Below are 20,799 nucleotides of genomic sequence, written 5' to 3' on the forward strand. Positions count from 1 at the left end.
CCAGCCTCAGCCTTAATTTCCTGCTCCTCATTCTCTCCATCTATGGACCAGCTTTGCCACAAGGCAATCTAGGGAACTTGCTATCCAGGGGCCTAGTCATATGCTCTTCCCAGAGAGTTCTGAAACCCCCTTCCAAGTGTATTCTTTGCTTGGGTTCTCTCTTTCAGCCCTAGCACATTATCTAGAGCTCTCTTTCATCTTTTTTGTAACCTCTTATTACCATTTAAATAAGTGTTTATTCAATATTCCTTGTTCAAAATACCAGTGTGGTTTCTGTCTCCTGACTGGACTCGTAGATACAGAAACATTTAAGTATTTTGAAGATACTGAAAAATCAGAAGCATCTAAAAGTGGTTCATAAAATATGACACATAATGAGGAAATTCAGGAGCTGGGTGAACCAAAAAATGTTAGCGTTTTCATCTGTTTATATACTGACGTGAAATTCATCCACAGCATATTCCAAAAGGTGCAGAATCCTGCATCTATGAAGTATGTTATATCATTTTGCAAGCTATTTAAATGTTTTTCTCTTGGTAAGACAACAAATTAAGTATTTGCTATCTTAAAAAAAATAATACAAAAATAAAATTTCAGTCTCTGCTCCAAGCCAATGTGACTCTTTCCAGTGATTCAGCACTTTTTCCCCCATTGTTTTGTTTTGCTTGTTTGTTTTTCCCCATTCATGGACTTTTTTTTAATGTGATAGGAAACCTTGTAGAGTGCTCTGTAACAAGGGAAAATGGATAATTCAAGTGTTTATGACACTGAATCCTTAAGGTTTGTGTTAAAATTGTAATCATCAGTCTGGTTTTCATAGAAATATCTTACTGAAGTACTTTCAGTTTGAAAAGATAAATCTGCTTGTTTTCTTTACCCTGTAGGCCTTAACATCATTACCAAGGCAGAAGCAACACCATTCTGCTACTGCATTTGTGTGTCATACATTCAATGATAAAAACAAACTATAAAGCCAAGAGTTATAGACTTTAATAAGTTTTTTTCATAAATATTTCAAATTACTCTAGTTCCAAGTAAACAAAGACATTCATAATACTGAAACCAATGCATTTTTAATTTACTTTTTATCAACTATTCAAGGTAACTAGCAATATATTTCAGCTGGATGTGACACTTAGTGCAGTAGAAGCTGATGTTATATTCTGTTTAAAACTAATTTTAGGGATGCCTGGGTGGCTCAGTGGTTGGTCACCAGCTTTTGGCTCCAGTCATGATACCGAGATCTGGGATGGAGTCCTGCATTGGGATTCCTGCGAGGAGCCAGCTTCTCCCTCTGCCTATGTCCCTGTCTCTCTCTCTCTCTCTCTCTCAGTCTGTGTGTCTCATGAATAAATAAATAAATCTTAAAAAAATCTTAATCTAATTTGGTATATTTTTTTCTACAGGTATTTCAAAATGATAATTTGAAATTATCTTTTCTTTCTATCTGCTTCACAGATTTCTGTAGACTTTTCCTATACCACTTGAGAAACTGGTAGAGAAATTAAACTGCATAAAAATGGGGAAATCAGAAATGTATATTTTAGAGATCTGAAAATAACTTTGGTAATGCTTGTCAAAACACTTGTCAAATCCAAGTACAGACTAAATTATTTTTATGTGATCTTGGACAAATTACTTGCTTTTGATCAGGTCACCTCCTTAAAATCTTTCAATTCTTATCCATTACTCTTGAGACAAAAGGAAAAAAAAAAGTCCTCACTAACCCAGTTAATAAGGCTCTTGGCTCTCTACTCATATACCACACTAACCTATATCCTCATTTGATTAATATAGTTCTCCCTGACAGAACTAAGCTTCATAAGAACAGGGACTTTGTCTATGGTAGGTGATAAAATTCCCAAAGTGTTTTCATAATGTGACTATTTAAAAAGTAGAAGATATAATACCAAAAACCAGGGGAGACTTGTTTGTTCCCTCCCTCAGCTCAGAATTTAAATTACTTCTGCTATGTGTATAAGCTAAGTAGATGAGTAACACTTTAGACAAGGTACAGAAATGTAATGCATAGCCGAGAGAGCTGAAGTGATGGAACAGACTCAAGATAAAAGACAATATGGCCAGAGGAAAGTGTACCTCAAGATGCTAGCTTGGGATAAAAAGTGAAGAAGGTTTAGCTCCATTAAAGTCTGAATAACTGGAAATAATCTGTTTCAAGTTAGCCACAGGGTAAAAGGAAAGCATTAGCAGAATAATTTCTAAAAATGCAGAGTAACAGAAACCTTCAGGAGAAACACATTAAGTGATGTCGAGACACTTCCCAATGGTTTTTAGAAGACTGAAAATGGGAAAGAAGAATCTAACAGCAGAGTTGAGATCTAATATTTCATGATAGGTATTTTTACTTTTTTTGACAAAAACTATATTTCATCATAAAAACTTTCCTTTGGAGAAGATCCTTGCCATATAACATGCTGTATTTTCAGTATCTTAAAATTCCAAACTATATAGGGACCCAATACATGAAGATTGCCCAAAGTAACTGAAATGTCAAAGAAGAAAACCTTCAACTCTATATTGTGCTAGAGTTTTCACAATTAAAAAAAATTCAGTCACTCCCTAGCCCTCTGAAATATTTGCAGTTGACCCATTTCCATATTGGTTCTTGTACTTTGTCACAATACAGTCCTTAGGAAACAATGGTCCAGGAATCTATATATCATCATACTAGTCCACTACGTTAAAAGCACACAGTGATTGGACCTGTGAACAGAAATTGACACAAAAGAGGGTAAGAGATCATCCCTACCATTTCAGGCATCTGCCAAATCATTCAGGTTTTAAAGGTTTGAATACTCTGGGGCATGATACGTAATTCCTTCATAGCATACAAGACATGTAATTTCTTTTGTATCCTTACCACTGAGAAAGAGACACAATGCTTACAGGCTCACAGATCTTTAGCATAATTTTAGCTTGACTCACACAGGATTTCCAGCTTACAATGAATCTTCTGTACTAAGTCCAGTCTTGAGTGCAAGCTACCCTGGTATTCAGGCTTCATAAGCCAGGAAAACCAATGAAATAAAGATATGGATGATAAATAAGAGCACTGTGTAGATTCTTTGGCAAAGTCACTTAGAAGAATGACGATGCTAACTCCTAGGATCCTGGAAAAGACACCCTGCATCCTGCAGCAGAGAACTACACACTGGCTGAAAAGCAAATCCTAGGGTGCTGCAGGTCCCTATCAGAGAATGAGTTTTCTTTTGACAGAGACCATGGGTTTTCAGGTAACTACGTGACTAACACCGCTTGTTATAAACCAAGTATAGCAAGTCACAATTTCTAGCTGTCACAGTAGTAAGCTGTCATGTATTGCAACTGGTAAATCTAGGGCCAGACTGAAGCAGGTAAAAAAGCACAGGTAATTGGCACGATTAAGTAGTCCAGAATTCTATACTATCTCCTTCTGTTGCATCAGTACCTTTACTTCAGATTAAGTTTATGGTGTCATAGAAGGATTTCTAGAAGTGGCTTGATCCTATGTCTTGATGCAAGCTGAAAAATGGACAACTGCTGCATTCTTGCCCACTCAGATGACTCTACTGGAAACTGGCAAAGGAAAATTCTATTACTGGGAAAAGCCATAAATATTTCACTCAATTATCAAATTTGGGATGGAAAATTGGTCCTAAGTAAGAATAAATACGAATTCCTAGACAGTGAAAAATAGTTTTGCTGGTTTGGTAGAGGTCTTAAAAGATCAAAATTGGAAAAATGAGGATAGCTCTAGGTGAGTAGGCACAAAGTGTGTGGATTTTTGTATCTCACATCAGTGTCCACCTGAGACCAAAGCCATGGAATCCCTTTTATTAAGGTTAGTCTCCTAAGTGCTGCTGCTGCTCCTGAACACTTGATTAGCACAAGGGACTGATCCTGATAACCTGATATAATGTCATTCCCCAGTGAGACCACATCAAGTGGTGGCAAGTCAATTATATCAGTGATTTGTCCTTACTGGGATCGAATCCTACTCCATCAGTATATTTGGCTATAGCTTAAATTTTTGCTTGTAATGTGAATGGAAACCATCCTTCACTGTATTTTGTTTGTAATTTTATAAAATTTTGCTCATTAGGGGCACCTGGTTGGCTCAGTCAGTAGAGCATGTGATTCTCAATCTTGAGGTCATGAGTTCAAGCCCAACTTTGGGCATGGACCCAGGGGGAGGGAGGGAGGGGGAGACAGAGAGAGAGAGAGAGAGAGAGAAAGAGAGAGAGAGAGAAAGTTTTGCTCATTAAATGTATTTTTCTAATTTTTTTGAAGATCACACTTTTGACAAATATTGAAGATGTAAAAGCACAAAAAGTAAAATTTTAAAACAAGTATTTCCTTAACTTCCTATTATATATAAAGTATATTTGGCCATAGCTTAAATTTTTAAAAATATTTACAGATTCACTTTAAGTCCCTTTTATCATATCTTGATATATTTCTTTATACATACCTGTTCCTTTTGTTTTATTTCAGTTTAGAATTTGTATTACTCACCAGTATATTTTAAAACTGTTTTTCATAAGTTTGTCCAGATTCTTTTTGGTTTCTAAAAATGTACATGTAATAATTTTATCAATTTCCAATTACTTTCTCTTGACATGTTTTATAATCTGATGTAAATTCATATGCAAAATTTAATATAAAAAAAAATTTTAATCTTCGAATATATCCATCAGATTAAAAATTTATATGCTACACTCTCAAATTCATAGATATGTCATTTGTCTCATATTATCTCTTTCAATCTTCATTCATTGTTAGGTACGTGAACACTTTATTAGAGTATATATATATGCACACACAAAGCATATATATATATATATATATATATATATATATATATGGAAACTTATTTTCAATTTCCTTCTGTAAAGATGACTATTTGGAACCGCCATCTAAATCACCTTTGAAGAGCTACAAAACTTATGTAAAATAGAGTTGGAAAGACTGTTGACGTACGTTTAAGAAGAAATAGATTTGTCACGGAAAAGAAATGAGAGCACCTTCAAGTATCTGCAAAACCAACATGTTGAAGTGAGAATACATTTTTTCTATTGAACTACTAATAGTAGAACCAGTTGTGCAATTTAACAATAGATGGAACTATCTTGGGAAGTAGTGAGTTCCACGTGATGGGAGGAACCACTCTGAGGCTAGGTGATCGTTTGTAAGATTGATTATTTTAACAGAAATCAGTGGTTGAAAAAGTATTTGCTGACTGGAAGTCAGTGAAAATCTAATAATATTTTGCTTTTCTATGTGCCAACTGGTTGGCAAAAAAAAAATTTTTCCTATTCTGTTCCTGGAAAGGTAATTTTGCAAAACTTAATTACTCCCACTGCAGAATGACATCAGATCTCCAGTGAGTGATTTCTCACTTCTCCAATGAACTCTATTTCCTAGAATAAGGATGGAGGCTTTATATTACCTTACCTTAGGATACTATTACTGTATAGTCAGGAGCAGAGGAGGAGCCTCGCTACCTCAGGGCACAACCTGAGGGGCTTGCTTCTGCACAGCTTAGTGCAGAGAACAAGTTAAAATGCATTGTCGAGACTATAACACAAATATTTTAGGTATGAAGACTCATAGCAAAGATGGGAAGCTTAGAAACTAACAGTGGGACACCATATTTGGAGAAAATAAGGAAGAACTAAAGGACTGGGAAAAATCATTAAAAGTATAAATATTACACATGATTTCATCACTGTGTTTGGACTAGATAATTTGTAAATTGTCTTCTAGATGCAAAATCAGCAACCAGAAGATTTCAAAGGAAAGGTCACTGTTCTCTCAGTCAAACTGGAAACTCCACCTAAAAGAGGCAAATTCTTGCTCTCCACTTCTCCATTTTCCACTATACTGGTTTATGGTAGCTCTGCATATGATAAACAAAGGGAAGTATGCTACAACAATTATCTGTCCCTTCTTTGCTTCTTTTGTGCTTTCCATTCAGAGAATATTTAGCCATTTGTTAGCAAATATTTGTTGAATTTCCCTGGAATGAAGAAGGAGTAGCTACAGAAAGTAAATCAAGAAGGATATCTTTGACTGTTTTTTTACTGCTAGGCTTATAGGTAATCAGCTTCAAAAGATAATATAATGAAAAGAAAAATTATGCCTGTTTATGGTTTTGGAGTTCTATCAAGATATTTTAGATGGGTACTGATGTAACATCAACTTCTATATATCAGACTTGGTCTTACATTAGAATGAAGAAATTCTCTTATAGTATATTTTATGATCTGAAAATATTTGTATCTCTGGAATTTTCTGGTGATAAAAACATGAATGTCTCATCAATGGAAAAGCTTCTGGGTGTTCTGTGCATAGATAGCCCAAGAAATGTTGAGTGACTTGTGTAAACTTTAGATATTTCCATAATATAACTGCCTCTGCATTTAGAATTTTAGAGATGAAAACAGCCTTAAAGAAATAATCTACTTCTATTTTCTAAGGTCAGTCACATAACTACTAAGTGGCATATATTAGGTATCTTTTCTAATGTGTACCTATCTTAATTAATAAAAAGAAAATGAGATATAATGTTGAACCTGGTCTACTTAGATTTAGAAATCATGGGAAATCAGTGTGGAAAGGATTTTCTAATTGTTTTATATATTTTGAAAAATGAAGACTAACAAACTATCATTCATTAGGTATTAGAAGGATGGAATTTGTAGAAACTTTTATTTTCAGAGTATCTTTTTTTCCAAAAATAAGGATCTTTAAAAATTCTATTAGTACCATTAATTTTATCTAACATGTTTTAATCATTATGCTTTCTCTTTCCCTTCTTCCTCCTCCTCCTTTTTGTCCCTCTTACTCTTTAATGTCATCTTACTAAGTTACCATAGTAGTTGGTATCCTTTACACAATGAATTGAACACTGAAAGAAATCCCTCATGTCAACCTCTTAGATTTGAGATTTTAATCTTATCTTTTTAAAAATGAATAACTGTAGGTTCTTTAGGATTTTAGATCTTAGAAATAGGAATCTTTTTCCTTTCAATGTTTATTTGCCTCCTTCTCTCCCCTTTGCATTATAAATATGTGATCAGAAATGCTAGCATTGGCTCAACTCTTTCAAATAGAGATAAGAATCCTATACGAGAAACTCATATGGAAGTCAGTCCATGTCTTATTGATCTGTTTATATTCTTCAGTCATTTACATTTTGGCCTTCTTCTTAAAACTACATATCATAATTCAAATGCAAAGATGGAAATTATTGAAAGGGTAAGACTTAGTGCTTCGACAACCATAATGAAAGCTTATAACAGTTTAAATATTTTTAATTGATTTATGTTTACCTGTACAATTTTGCTTTTAAAGCTTTAAATATTTATATTAGTTATATATGTCATGGACAAACACAGAATACAAAACTTGAATCAGTATAATGATAAATAAATACCTACTGTGTATTGTTAGGTACATAGGACTAAAGTCAAAAATGATTCCTGAACCCCCAGATATTATATAGAATTTTCTTCTGGGATCAAGTGGCCACATGGTGTTCAATGACAAAAAAAAAAAAAATTCAAGGGGCAATTTAAACACTAAACTTTACTCTTCTGAAAATCTATTATGTATGCAGAAGGCATCATGTATAGTTATATGGATTATTTCCAAAAGGATGAGTTATGAAAGGTGACACAGATTTTGATAAATCCAGGTGTGTCCGTTGTGTTTAGGAAGAGACAAAAGGCAGAGTCAGAAAACACTGAAAAAACACACTGGTGGTTCATTCGAAATTGATCTTTATGTGACAGAAGGTGGACTCTGATAAACTAGTGTTAAATAGATGAAAAAAACACTCTTGATTTTTAAAGAAACTTTCAAAGTATCAACATTGCCTCTTATTTTCATAATGTGGCAAACTGCTTCCACTAAGCTTCTTAAAACATTGTCAAGCACTTTATGATTTTCAATTTCAAGAATATTGCTGCAGTCCACTTAGCCATCCTTTCAAGGTGTTAATTGCAACTGTGTTTTGCTCCTGATCTATCATTTCCATCTTTGATTTGATTGGTCCTTAGCATACCTTTCTCCAGCAAGGCTATTCAATTCATGGCATCATGAAAATGACTTTCATACTTTTACCTTTGTATTTTTCTTCCTGATATTCCCTTTGCTTGAAATAGGCTTTTCCTTCAGTTTTGGCTGGCAAATTCCAGACTTTTAAGTTTGGACACCTTACTTCACCATTTAGAAGTAATTTCTTTCATCTTACTAATATTGTAATATTAATGTATCGCTTACATTTGTTTGTTTTGCATTTAATTTTTTATTTTCTAATACATGTATCTTATTTACTGAATTATGATAGTATCCATAGCATCCCCCAATTCCCATACTTCTACTTTCCACAGCAGTCCAGATGTTAGTCAATTGATTATACAATTTCATTAAATTAAATTGACCTTTAGTTGAAATCTTATCATATTTCTTTTGCATATATACTAGATATAGTACCACCATTGTGATCTTTCCTGATTTTCTTTTACTTAGGTAACAGGAGACTGGCTCCATGGCTCATACAAATGAATCAGTGGTGTCTGAGTTTGTGCTTCTGGGACTTTCTAATTCTTGGGAACTTCAGCTTTTCTTTTTTGCCATCTTCTCTTTAGTGTATGTGACATCAGTGCTGGGCAACATTATGATCATTGTTATAATTTCCTCTGATTCCCATTTGAACTCTCCTATGTATTTTCTGCTCGGTAACCTTTCTTTCATTGATATCTGCCAATCTAATTTTGCCACCCCCAAGATGCTTATGGACTTCTTTGTTGAACACAAGACTATCTCTTTTGAGGGCTGTATGGCCCAGATATTCCTTCTTCATAGATTTTTTGGGAGTGAGATGCTGCTGCTTGTTGCTATGGCATATGATAGATTTATAGCCATCTGTAAGCCCCTACACTATAGCACAATTATGAATCGGAGCCTATGTATAATTTTTGTGTTTATTTCTTGGGCTGTGGGTATTCTTCATTCTATAAGTCACTTGGCTTTTACAGTGGATCTGCCATTCTGTGGCCCCAATGAGGTAAATAGCTTCTTTTGTGACCTTCCCCTGGTGATAGAGCTGGCTTGTATGGATACTATGAAATGGAAATTATGACCCTAACTAACAGTGGCCTGATATCATTGGGCTGTTTTCTAGCTTTAGTTATTTCCTACACCATAATTTTGATTACTGTTTGTCACCGGTCCTCTAGTGGGTCATCCAAGGCACTTTCTACATTAACTGCTCACATCACAGTATTGATTCTTTTCTTTGGGCCCTGCATTTACTTCTATATATGGCCTTTTAGCAGACTTTCTGTGGATAAGTTCCTTTCTGTATTCTACACTGTCTGTACACCCTTGTTGAATCCCATCATCTACTCTCTAAGGAATGAGGATGTTAAATCAGCCATGCGAAGGCTGAGAAACCATCATGTGAACTCCTGGAAAAACTAGGGATCATCATGAATGAATATAATATTGAATGAGAATGAAGAGTCTCTACTGGATCACAACATCAAGCCAATTATTTTTGCTAGTGATATGGGTTATTGAGTTATGGAATTGGATTTTTGTCCTAAGTGCAAGGGAATTGTATAAAATCAGTCATGATTTAGGTATAATTTTAACCCATTTTTCATTGCTTATAATTCTAAGAATAAATGCTCTTGAAAATATTTAATAATACTTTTAAATATTTTATAATTTCAAGATTCTAATCTACATAAAATGCTACACATGACACTAAATTTGTGATTCTTTTCAAGTGAACATATGGCATTTCTATACCTTGCAATCAAAATGTATAAGCAAATTGAGTTTCTGATACCTTCAACTTATTAATAACATTTTCCCCATATATTGACATAGTAAAAAGAAATATGTCTTACAACATAGATTTCACCTCATTAATGTACATTTGTTAGCTTATCTTTTCTTTCTGTATCGAATATTTTAGTAATTTATAATTTGGTTGGATATACAGTCAATGCCTGAACAACATGGATTTGAACTGTATGGGTTCACTTAAGTGGATTTTTTATATAAATACAGTATAATACTGTAAATTTATTTTTATCTTCCTTATTATTTTCTTTATCTTGAGCTTACTTTATTATAAGAATACAGTATATAATATATATAACATATAAAATATGTGCTAATTGACTGTTATGTTACTAGTAAGGCTTCCAGTCAATAGTAGGCTATTAGTAGTTAAATTGGGGGGAGTCAAAAGTTATACCTGGATTTTCAACTGTGTGGTGGTTGATGTCTCTAAGACCTGCATTGTTCAAGGGTCAATTGTATTTGGTTATTTATAATCTTCCCTATATACTATTTTTGTCTTCCTTTAGATCATTTTATATGCACTTATACTCATTATAAAGCTTTTTCTACATATTTACTGCTATCAACAGTGTATGCAGACTTTCCTTGAAGTATGATGGTTCTACTTCCTTCCATTGTAAGTTGAAATATCATAAGGTGAAAATGCATTTAATACATCTAAGCTACTGGACATAAAAGCTTAGTCTAAACTACCTTAAATGTGCTTAGAACACTTACATTAGCCTACAATTGGGAAAAATCATCTACCACAAAGCCTTTTATAATAAAGTATTCACATCTCACGTAATTTATTGAGTACTATACTGAAAATAAATAACAGACTGCCTGTATGGATACAAAATGGTGGTGAACATATTGGATGTTTATCCTCATGATCATGTGGCTGACTGGGAACTGTGAGTGCCCAGCATCATGCAAGAATATTGTACCACATATCATTAGCCCAGGCATGATCAAAATTCAAAGTACAGTTTCTACTGAATCCTTATCATTTTCACCCTATCATAAAATAAAAAAATTGTAAGTCAAACCATCATAAGTTGCAGAATGTCTGTATATTTATTATCTAAGTTTACTTATTTTTAAGTAGAAATAATTTGTTACAATGATTTCTTTGTTATTCACAGAAAAAGTTTAAAAGTTCCATGTGTATCTAAAATATATCAATGCAAAAAATGACAAAAATTATTTGATGACAAAATCTGAAATCTATCCTGTCATATTTCTTGAAAAACAGAAGAAAAGTAAAATTTGTGTACACCTAATAATAAAGATGAAAAAATCTATTACTAGTATTTCATTTAACAGCCAAATTTTCCTTATATATTTCTTCCTGTGATTTACATCATGAAAAAGGCCTTGTAACAGGAAGACTAAATGTATTTTAATAATGAAGAAAAGAATTGCTTAACAGAAAACAGAAGGCTTATAACTATCATCATTCTGGATTCAGTATTTCAATTATAAGACATAAATTAGTGGCTATACACATAGAAATTAACTCTTCATACTAAATCCTAGTGCAAACTGGAGTTTCATATATGAACACATAGTCTTTTTGAACCATGACAATGCTTATCAGCTAATTTCAAGAAATTTAGAGTTTTCGGTTCATTTATACAATATCAAACGTGATAATGATCTATTAAAGTTGACTACTTTTTATATATTTTTATGCAGTGTCAAAAACTTAAAAATTCACAGTAAACATTAATGCAGTCATGACATTGTTGATAGAATTTTTTTCCTTTTAACTGACTTGCTGGTGAAAATGGAGAAGTACTGATAACACTCTTGAAAAATCAAGTCATTTTGCCATTCTGATCCTCAGTATTGTCAACTATGAGAACACTAGTTGAGTATTCTAGTTGAGGAAGAGGGAAGGACATGGGGGAAATGGAGGGGATGGGGAATGAGAACAGCACTGGAAGGAGGAGGGAAATGAGAATTTATGAGTGGCTATTTGACTTGTTCAATTCTTTGTACTGCCAAAGATACATTCTTCCACTTTAAAATTCTTCACCATTGGATCTACTTGGGTTTTCAGTTATCAGACATAAGCTATCACATTAAGTTGGACCAAAAAAATCCTAAAGTCATAAAGTTAAAAAAAAAGGACTGATATCTGACATGATTTTCCATAGTGGGTTTGTTTCGTTGTTATTTTTTTTTCGTTGTTATTTTAAAAGCATATTACAATATTAAAAATGAAACTATGTGAAAAGCAGTATTATTTGTACCAGTTATATCTCTATTTTGTAAAGAATAAAGTGTATTGGTAAGTGCCCAACAAGGCAGTAGAAAAATTAGCAAAGTATATGAATAGGGAATTCATTATTAATATAATGAAAGTGAAACTTGAACATATTAATAAATAGTAAAACTATCATATAAAAAATACAAGTGTAAGTATAACAAAATTCTTTCATTTACCTATATGACTGGCAAAGATTCAGAAGTCTGATAGTATATCAGGTTGACAAAATTGATAAAACATGAAAACTAAACCTCCCCCTACCAAAAAAGGAAATCTCAAATATTGTTATTAAATCTCTAAATTGGTAAAATACATAAAGGAAAATCTTCAATAGCTATTAAAATTTAAAACTTTGACTTTGGGAATGAGAAGAAAGAAGAGAAAATGGCATCCACGGATTACAATATCTATAGCCAAGCTGCAGCTCAGCAGAGCTACAGTGCATACACCACCAACTAACTCAAGGATATGCACAGACCACCCAGGCATATGGGCAGCAAAGTTATGGAACCTATGGACAGCTCACTGATGTCAGCTATACCCAGGCTCAGACCACTACGACCTATGGGCAGACCATCTATACAACTTCTTATGGACAGCCTCCTGCTGGTTATACTACTCCAGCTGCCCCCCAGGCATATAGTTAGCCTGTCCAGGAGTACGGCACTGGTGCTTATGATACCACCACTGCTACTGTCACTACCACCCAGGCCTCCTATGCAGCTCAGTCTGCATATGGCACTCAGCCTGCATACCCAGCCTATGGGCAGCAGCCACCGCACCTGCAACCTGCTGAGACTAGTCAACCTCAGTCTAGCACAGGGGGTTATAACCAGCCCATCCTAGGATATGGACAGAATAACTACAGTTATCCCCAGGTACCTGGGAGCTACCCCATGCAGCCAGTCACAGCACAACCATCTTATCCTCCTACCAGATACTCCTCTACACAGCCGACTAATTATGATCAGAGCAATTACTCTCAGGAGAACACCTGTGAGCAGCCGAACAGCTATGGACAGCAGAGTAGCTATGGTCAACAAAGCAGCTATAGGCAGCAGCCGCCCACTAATTATCCCCCCCAAACTGGATCCTACAGCCAGGCTCCAAGTCAATATAGCCAACAGAGCAGCCGCTACAGGCAGCAGAGTTCATTCTGACAGGACCACCCCAGTAGCATGGGTGTTTATGGGCAAGAGTCTGGAGGATTTTCCGGACCAGGAGAGAACTGGAGCATGAGTGGCCCTGATGACTAGGGCAGGGGAAGAGGAGGATTTGATCGTGGAGGCATGAGCAGAGGTGGTTGGGGAGGAGGACGCGGTGGAATGGGCAGCGCCAGAGAGTGAAGTGGCTTCAATAAGCCTGGTGGACCCATGGATGAAGGACCAGATCTTGATCTAGGCCCACCTGCAGATCCAGATGAAGACTCTGACAGCAATGCAATTTATGTGTAAGGCTTAAATGACAATGTGACTCTAGATGATCTGGCTGACTTCTTTAACCAGTGCAGAGTTGTTAAGATGAACAAGAGAACCGGACAACCCATGATCCATATCTACTTGGACAAGGAAATAGGAAAGCCCAAAGGTGATGCTACAGTGTCCTATGAAGACCCACCAACTGCCAAGGCTGCTACGGAGAGGTTTGATGGGAAAGATTTTCAAGGAAGCAAACTTAAGGTTTCTCTAGCTTGGAAGAAGCCTCTGATGAACAGCATGTGGGATGGTATGCCTCCCCTTGAGGGCAGAGGGATGCCACTGCGACTCTGTGGAGGTCCAGGGGCCTCAGGAGGTCCTGGGGGCCCCATGGGTCTCATGGGAGGCCGTGGAGGAGATAGAGGTGGCTTTCCCCCAAGAGGACCCTAGGGTTCCTGAGGGAACTCATCCGGAGGAGGAAACATCTAGCATGAGCTGGGGACTGGCAGTGACCAATCCGGGGTGTGGAAACCAGAACTTCGCCTGGATAACAGAATGTAACCAGTGTAAGGCCCCGAAGCCTGAAGGCTTCCTTCCACCACCCTTCCCACCCCTGGGGGATGACCGTGGAAGAGGTGGCCCTGGTGGCAAGCAGGGAGGAAGAGGTGGCCTCATGAACTGCAATGGTCCTGATGGGATGTTCAGAGGTGGCCACGGCAGAGACAGAGGGGGCTTCCGTGGTGGCCAGGGCATGGACTGAGGTGGAATTGGTGGAGAAAGACAAGGCGGTCCTGGTGGGCCCCCTGGACCTTTGATGGAACAGATGGGAGGAAGAAGAGGCAGGCATGGAGGACCTGGAAAAATGGATAAGGCAAGCACCTTCAGGAGTCCAGAGACTGGCCCTACTAGATGCAGAGAACCTGAGAGCTGCATTGACTAACAAATTTATTTTTTAACCGGAAAATGTTTTAAATTTATAATTCCATATTTATAATGTTGGCCACAGCATGTTGTCTGTACTTTAGTATTTTTCACCATTTGTGAAGAAATATTGAAACAAGTTAAGTGGTAATGTGCTGTTTTTTTTTTCCTTCTTTTAAAGATGGCTGTTTAACAGAAGACTAAACAATGGGAACCCCTTGTGAGCATACTCACTATCAATGTGGAGAACCAAGAGGGCCTCTAGAGGTAACAATGTTCATGGTTCTGATTTTTTTTTAAATTCAAAATGTTTATAAACAGTCAAAAAAATAAATAAAAGATAAAACTTTAGGGAATGGGACAAGATGGCAGAAGAGTAGGGTCCCCAAGTCACCTGTCCCCACCAACATACCTAGATAACTTTCAAATCATCCTGAAAACCTACAAATTTGGCCTGAGATTTAAGAAGAGAACAGCTGGAACACTACAGTGAGAAGAGTTTGCGCCTCTATCAAGTACAACTTGTTTTTAGCAACTCTGCACTGTGCAAAATGACTAGAAAGAAGAACTCACCACGAAAGAAAGAATGAGAAATAGTACTCTCTCCCGCAGAGTTGTAGAATTTGGATTACAATTCGATGTCAGAAAGGAAATTCAGAAGCACAATTATAAACCTACTGGTGGTTCTGAAAAAAAGCATAAAGGATTCAAGAGACTTCATGACTGCAGAATTTAGATCTCATCAGGCCTTCCTCTCATTTAATTGAGATGCAATCCAAATTGGAGGTCCTAATGATGAGGGTTAATGAGGTAGAAGAAAGAGTGAGTGACATAGAAGACAAGTTGATGGTAAGGAAGGAAGCTGGGGAAAAAAGGGAAAAACAATTAAAAGATCATGAGGAAAAGGTAAGGGAAATAAATGAGAGCCTCAGAAGGAAAAATCTATGTTTAATTGGGGTTCCAGAGAGCACAGAAAGGGACATAGAACCAGAAACTGTATTTGAACAAATCATAGCTGAAACCTTCTCTAACTTGAGGAGGGAAACAGGCATTCAGATCCAGGAGATAGAGAGATCCCCCCTAAAATAAATAAAAACCATTCAACACCCCGACATTTAATAGTGAAACTTGCAAATTCCAAAGATAAAGAGAAGATCCTTAAAGCAGCAAGAGACAAGAGATCCCTAACATTTATGGGAAGAAGTATTAGGTTAACAGCAGACCTCTCCACAGAGAACTGGCAGGCCAGAAAGGGTTGGCAGGATATATTCAGGGTCCTAAATGAGAAGAACATGCAGCCAAGAATACTTTATCCAGCAAGGCTCTCATTCAGAATAGAAGGAGAGATAAAGAGCTTTCAAGATAGGCAGAAACTGAAAGAGTATGTGACCACCAAACCAGCTCTGCAAGCAGTATTAATGGGGACTCTGTAAAAGAAAGAGGAACTCCAAAGAAAAAATCCACAAAAACAGACTGAATAGGTATTATGATGACACTAAATTCATATCCATCAATAATAACTCTGAACGTGAATGGGCTTAATGACCCCATAAAAAGGCGCAGGGTTCAGACTGGATAAAAAAGTAAGACCCATCTATTTTCTATCTACAAGAGACTATTTATTTTCTTATTTTATTTTATTTTATTTTATTTTATTTTATTTTATTTTATTTATTTTATTTTATTTTATTTTATTTTATATTTTATTTTATTTAGTAGTTTTCTTTTTTTTTAGATTTTGGGTTTATTTTTATTTTTTATTTATTCATAGAAACACACAGAGAGAGAGAGAGGAGGGAGAGAGAGAGAGGCAGAGACAGAAGCAGGCTCCATGCAGGAAGCCTAACGTGGGACTTGATCCTGGTTCTCCAGGATCACACCCCAGGCTGCAGGCGGCGCTAAAACGCTGTGCCACCGGGGCTGCCCAAGAGACTCATTTTAGACCTCACGACACCTTCAGCCTGAAAATGAAACGTTGGAAAACCATTTACCATTCAAATGGTCCTCAATAAAAAGCAAAGGGTCACAATCCTCATATCAGACAAATTAAAGCTTATCCTAAAGACTGTAGTAAGAAACGAAGAGGAACACTACATCATAGTTAAAGGATCTACCCAACAAGAGGACCTAACAATCATGAATATTTATGCCCCTAATATGGAAGCTGCCAAGTATGTCAATCAATTAATAACCAAAATAAAAAATACCTAGATAATAATACACTAATACTGGGAGACTTTAACACGGTGCTTTCTGTAAATGACAGATTCTCTAAGCACATTTCTTAAGAAACAAGAGTTTTAAACGATACACTGGACCAGATGGATTTCACAGATGTTTACAGAACTTTACATCCAAACACAACTGAATACACATTCTTCTCAAGTGCACATGGAACTTTTTCCAGAATAGACTACCTAGCACTACCAGCTGCCCTCCCCACCCAGCTTACACCTCAAGCTCACTGCGCACCTTGAACAGAGGGATTGGGGGACCTGAGGCTCTCCCCTCCAGCCTGAGAGACTGCAGGCCTCCTCCCCTTGTTCCTTTTATTTAATAAAAACTAAAAAAAAAAGAGACAAAAACAGGAAAATAAAAGTATGAATAGAAAAAAAGTCTTTTTTTATAATAAATTTATTTTATTGGTGTTCAATTTACCAACATACAGTATAACACCCAGTGCTCACCCCGTCAAGTGCCCCCCTCAGTGCCCGTCACCCATTCACCCCCATCCCCCGCCCTCCTACCCTTCCACCACCCCTAGTTCGTTTCCCAGAGTTAGGAGTCTTTATGTTCTGTCTCCCTTTCTGATATTTCCCACACATTTCTTCTCCCTTGTAGAAGAAATTTTAATGATATGTAAAGGTGCTCATGTTGCATTTAAGGGCAAAGCAGGTCACTAAATAAAATGGATTATAGGATTCTGTTCAGGAATACCTACATGTAAGCATCCGTGTGTCTGGGTGCACATGTGCATGAGTATGCATGTGGATGCACAAGATTGGAAAGTGCTGATATCAACAATGAACAGCGGTCATTTGTGTGTGGTGGCGGAGTTATGGCATTTCTTCTCCCATGCCTGTGCTGTCACTCATGTGTGCTTGCTGGCCCTGCCCCAGCATCTGCCCTGTCCCTCTCCTCTGGCCCCCTCCAAGCCTTCCTCAGAGGGAACCCAATCTCCTGGCTGAAGAGCCTACCTGGCACGTATATAGAATGAGGCAGCCCTACATGGGTCACAAATCAGGTCTTAATTGATACCAAAAGATTGGGATTGTCCCCTGCATATTTTCAGACCATACTTCTTTGAAACTAGAACTCAATCACAAGAAGACATTTGGAAAAAATTCAAACAAGTGGAGATTAAGGACCATCCTGCTAAAAAATGGAAGGGTAACCAGGAAATTAGAAAAGAATTAAAAAGATTCATGGAAACTAATGAGAATGAAGTTACAATGTTCAAAATCTTTGGGATTTAGCAAAAGCAGTCCTGAGGGAAATACATCACAATACAACATCCCTAAAAAAAACTGGAAATAATTCAAATACAAAAGCTAACATGCAGCTAAAAGAACTGGAGAAAGAACAGTAAATAAAACCTACATCCAGCAGAAGTAGAGAGTTGATAAAGATTCGAGCAGAAATCAATGAAATAGAGACCAAAAAAACTGTGGAACAGATCAACAAAACCAGGAGTTGGTTCTTTGAAAGAATTAATAAGATAGATAAACCATTAGCCAGCCTTATTAAAAAGAAGAGAGAAAAGACACAAATTAATAAAATCATGAATGAGAAAGGAGAGATCACCACCAATACCACTGAAATACAAACAATCTTAAAAATTTATTATGAGCAGATTTACGCCAATAAATTAGGCAATCTAGAAGAAATGGACGCATGTCTGGAAAACCACAAACTACCAAAACTTGAACAGAAAGAAATAGAAAACCTGAACAGGCCAATAACCAGGGAGGAAATTGAAGCAGTCATCAAAAACCTCCCAAGACACAAAAGTCCAGGACCAGATGGCTTCCCAGGAGAATTCTATCAAACGTTTAAGAAGAAACCGTCCCTATTCTACTAAAGCTGTTTGGAAAGATAGGAAGAGATGGAGTACTTCCAAACTCATTCTATGAGGCCAGCATCACCTTAATTCCAAAACCAGACAAAGACCCCACCAAAAAGGAGAATTACAGACCAATATCCCTGATGAACATGGATGCAAAAATTCTCAACAAGATACTAGCCAATAGGATCCAACAGCACATTAAGAAAATTATTCACCACGACCAAGTAGGATTTATCCCCGGGACACAAGGCTGGTTCAACACCCATAAAACAATCAATGTGATTCATCATATCAGCAAGAGAAAAACCAAGAACCATTGATCCTCTCATTAGATGCAGAGAAAGCATTTGACAAAATACAGCATCCATTGCTGATCAAAACTCTTCAGAGTGTAGGGATAGAGGGAGCATTCCTCAGCATCTTAAAACCCATCTATGAAAAGCCCACAGCAAATATCCTTCTCAGTGGGGAAACACTGGGAGCCTTTCCTCTAAGATCAGGAACAAGACAGGGATGTCCACTCTCACCACTGCTATTCAACATAGTACTGGAGTCCTAGCCTCAGCAATCAGACAACAAAAAGACATTAAAGGCATTCAAATTGGCAAAGAAGAAGTCGAACTCTCCCTCTTCGCCGATGACATGATACTCTACATAGAAAACCCAAAAGCCTCCACCCCAAGATTGCTAGAACTCATACAGCAATTCGGTAGCGTGGCAGGATACAAAATCAATGCCCAGAAGTCAGTGGCATTTCTATACACTAACAATGAGACTGAAGAAAGAGAAATTAAGGAGTCAGTCCTATTTACAATTGCACCCAAAAGCATAAGATACCTAGGAATAAACCTAACCAAAGAGGTAGAGGATCATTTACCTAAAAACTATAGAACACTTCTGAAAGAAATTGAGGAAGACACATAGAGATGGAAAAATATTCCATGCTCATGGATTGGAAGAATTAATATTGTGAAAATGTCAATGTTACCCAGGGAAATGTACACATTTAATGCAAACCCTATCAAACCATGGACTTTCTTCAGAGAGTTGGAACAAATCATCTTAAGATTAGTGTGGAATCAGAAAAGACCCCGAATATCCAGGGGAATATTAAAAAAAGAAAACCATAGCTGGGGGCATCACAATGCCAGATTTCAGGTTGTACTACAAAGCTGTGGTCATCAAGACAGTGTGGTACTGGCACAAAAACAGACACATAGATCAATGGAACAGAATAGAGAATCCAGAAGTGGACCCTCAACTTTATGATTAACTAATATTCGACAAAGGAGGAAAGACTATCCATTGGAAGAAAGGCAGTCTCTTCAATAATGGTCCTGGGAAAATTGGACATCCACATGCAGGACAACTAAAGTAGACCATTCTCTTACACCATACACTTAGATAAACGCAAAATGAAAGAAAGATCTAAATGTGAGACAAGATTCCTTCAAAATTCTAGAGAAGAACACAGGCAAACCCTTTTTGAACTTGGGCCACAGTTACTTCTTGCAAGATACATCCATGAAGGCAAGAGAAACAAAAGCAATAATGAATCATTGGGACTTCAACATTTTGTTCTTAGAATCAGTGCTTACAGTCCAAACTATGTACATATTTAGTTTTACATGTGTCTAACTATATGTAAGATAAAACATTAGATGTGAAATTACAAAGTCAAATTTTATTTTTTATTTTTATTTTTATCTTTTTACTTTTTTATTGTTTCATTACCTTTATTTACAGGACTGACTATTATGTCTCATAACAGCTAAAGAAATATATTCCTTTTGTTTTGAGAGGTAGTTTTGTTTTATTTTTTGTTGTTTTATTTTTTTGTTATTGAAGTTCAATTTGCCAACATATAGCACAACACCCAGTGCTCATCCCGCCAAGTGCCCCCCTCAGTGCCCGGCACCCAGTCACCCCAATCCCCTGCCCACCTCCCCCTCCAACATCCCTTGTTTGTTTCCCAGAGCTAGGAGTCTCTCATGTTCTGTCACCCTCACTGATATTTCCCACTCATTTTTCTCCTTTCTTCTTTATTCCCTTTCACTATTTTTTATATTCCCCCCAAAAATGAGACCATATAATGTTTTTCCCTCTCCGATTGACTTGCTTCACTCAGCATAATACCCTCCAGTTCCATCCACATGGAAGAAAATAGTGGGTATTTGTTGTTTCTAATAGCTGAGTAATATTCCATTGTATACATAGACCATATCTTCTTCATCCATTCATCTTTCAATGGACACCAG

General features: G+C 36.7%; 1 protein-coding gene, 1 long non-coding RNA gene and 1 pseudogene across 3 annotated transcripts; all 3 read left to right on the forward strand.

Moving 5' to 3' along the window:
* The first annotated feature begins 3,524 nt into the window (after nucleotides 1-3,524).
* Nucleotides 3,525-6,091, forward strand: LOC144303614 (uncharacterized). 2 transcript variants are annotated; one of them, XR_013370627.1, is made up of 3 exons: nucleotides 3,525-3,841; nucleotides 4,896-5,055; nucleotides 5,767-6,091. It is a non-coding gene; the product is annotated as an uncharacterized LOC144303614 (long non-coding RNA). The 2 variants fall into 2 exon arrangements; XR_013370629.1 differs by having other exon boundaries at nucleotides 3,525-3,757.
* A 2,463-nt stretch (nucleotides 6,092-8,554) lies between these two features.
* LOC144303612 (olfactory receptor 4K1-like) lies at nucleotides 8,555-9,489 on the forward strand. Its single transcript, XM_077882068.1, is given in 2 exon segments — nucleotides 8,555-9,125; nucleotides 9,128-9,489. Coding segments are annotated over 2 exon segments (933 nt in total).
* A 3,034-nt stretch (nucleotides 9,490-12,523) lies between these two features.
* On the forward strand, nucleotides 12,524-14,463 carry LOC144303613 (RNA-binding protein EWS-like; annotated as a pseudogene).
* Nucleotides 14,464-20,799: the final 6,336 nt, after the last annotated feature.

The sequence above is a fragment of the Canis aureus genome, chromosome 32 (assembly GCF_053574225.1).
Source record: "Canis aureus isolate CA01 chromosome 32, VMU_Caureus_v.1.0, whole genome shotgun sequence".
Lineage (NCBI taxonomy): Eukaryota > Metazoa > Chordata > Mammalia > Carnivora > Canidae > Canis > Canis aureus.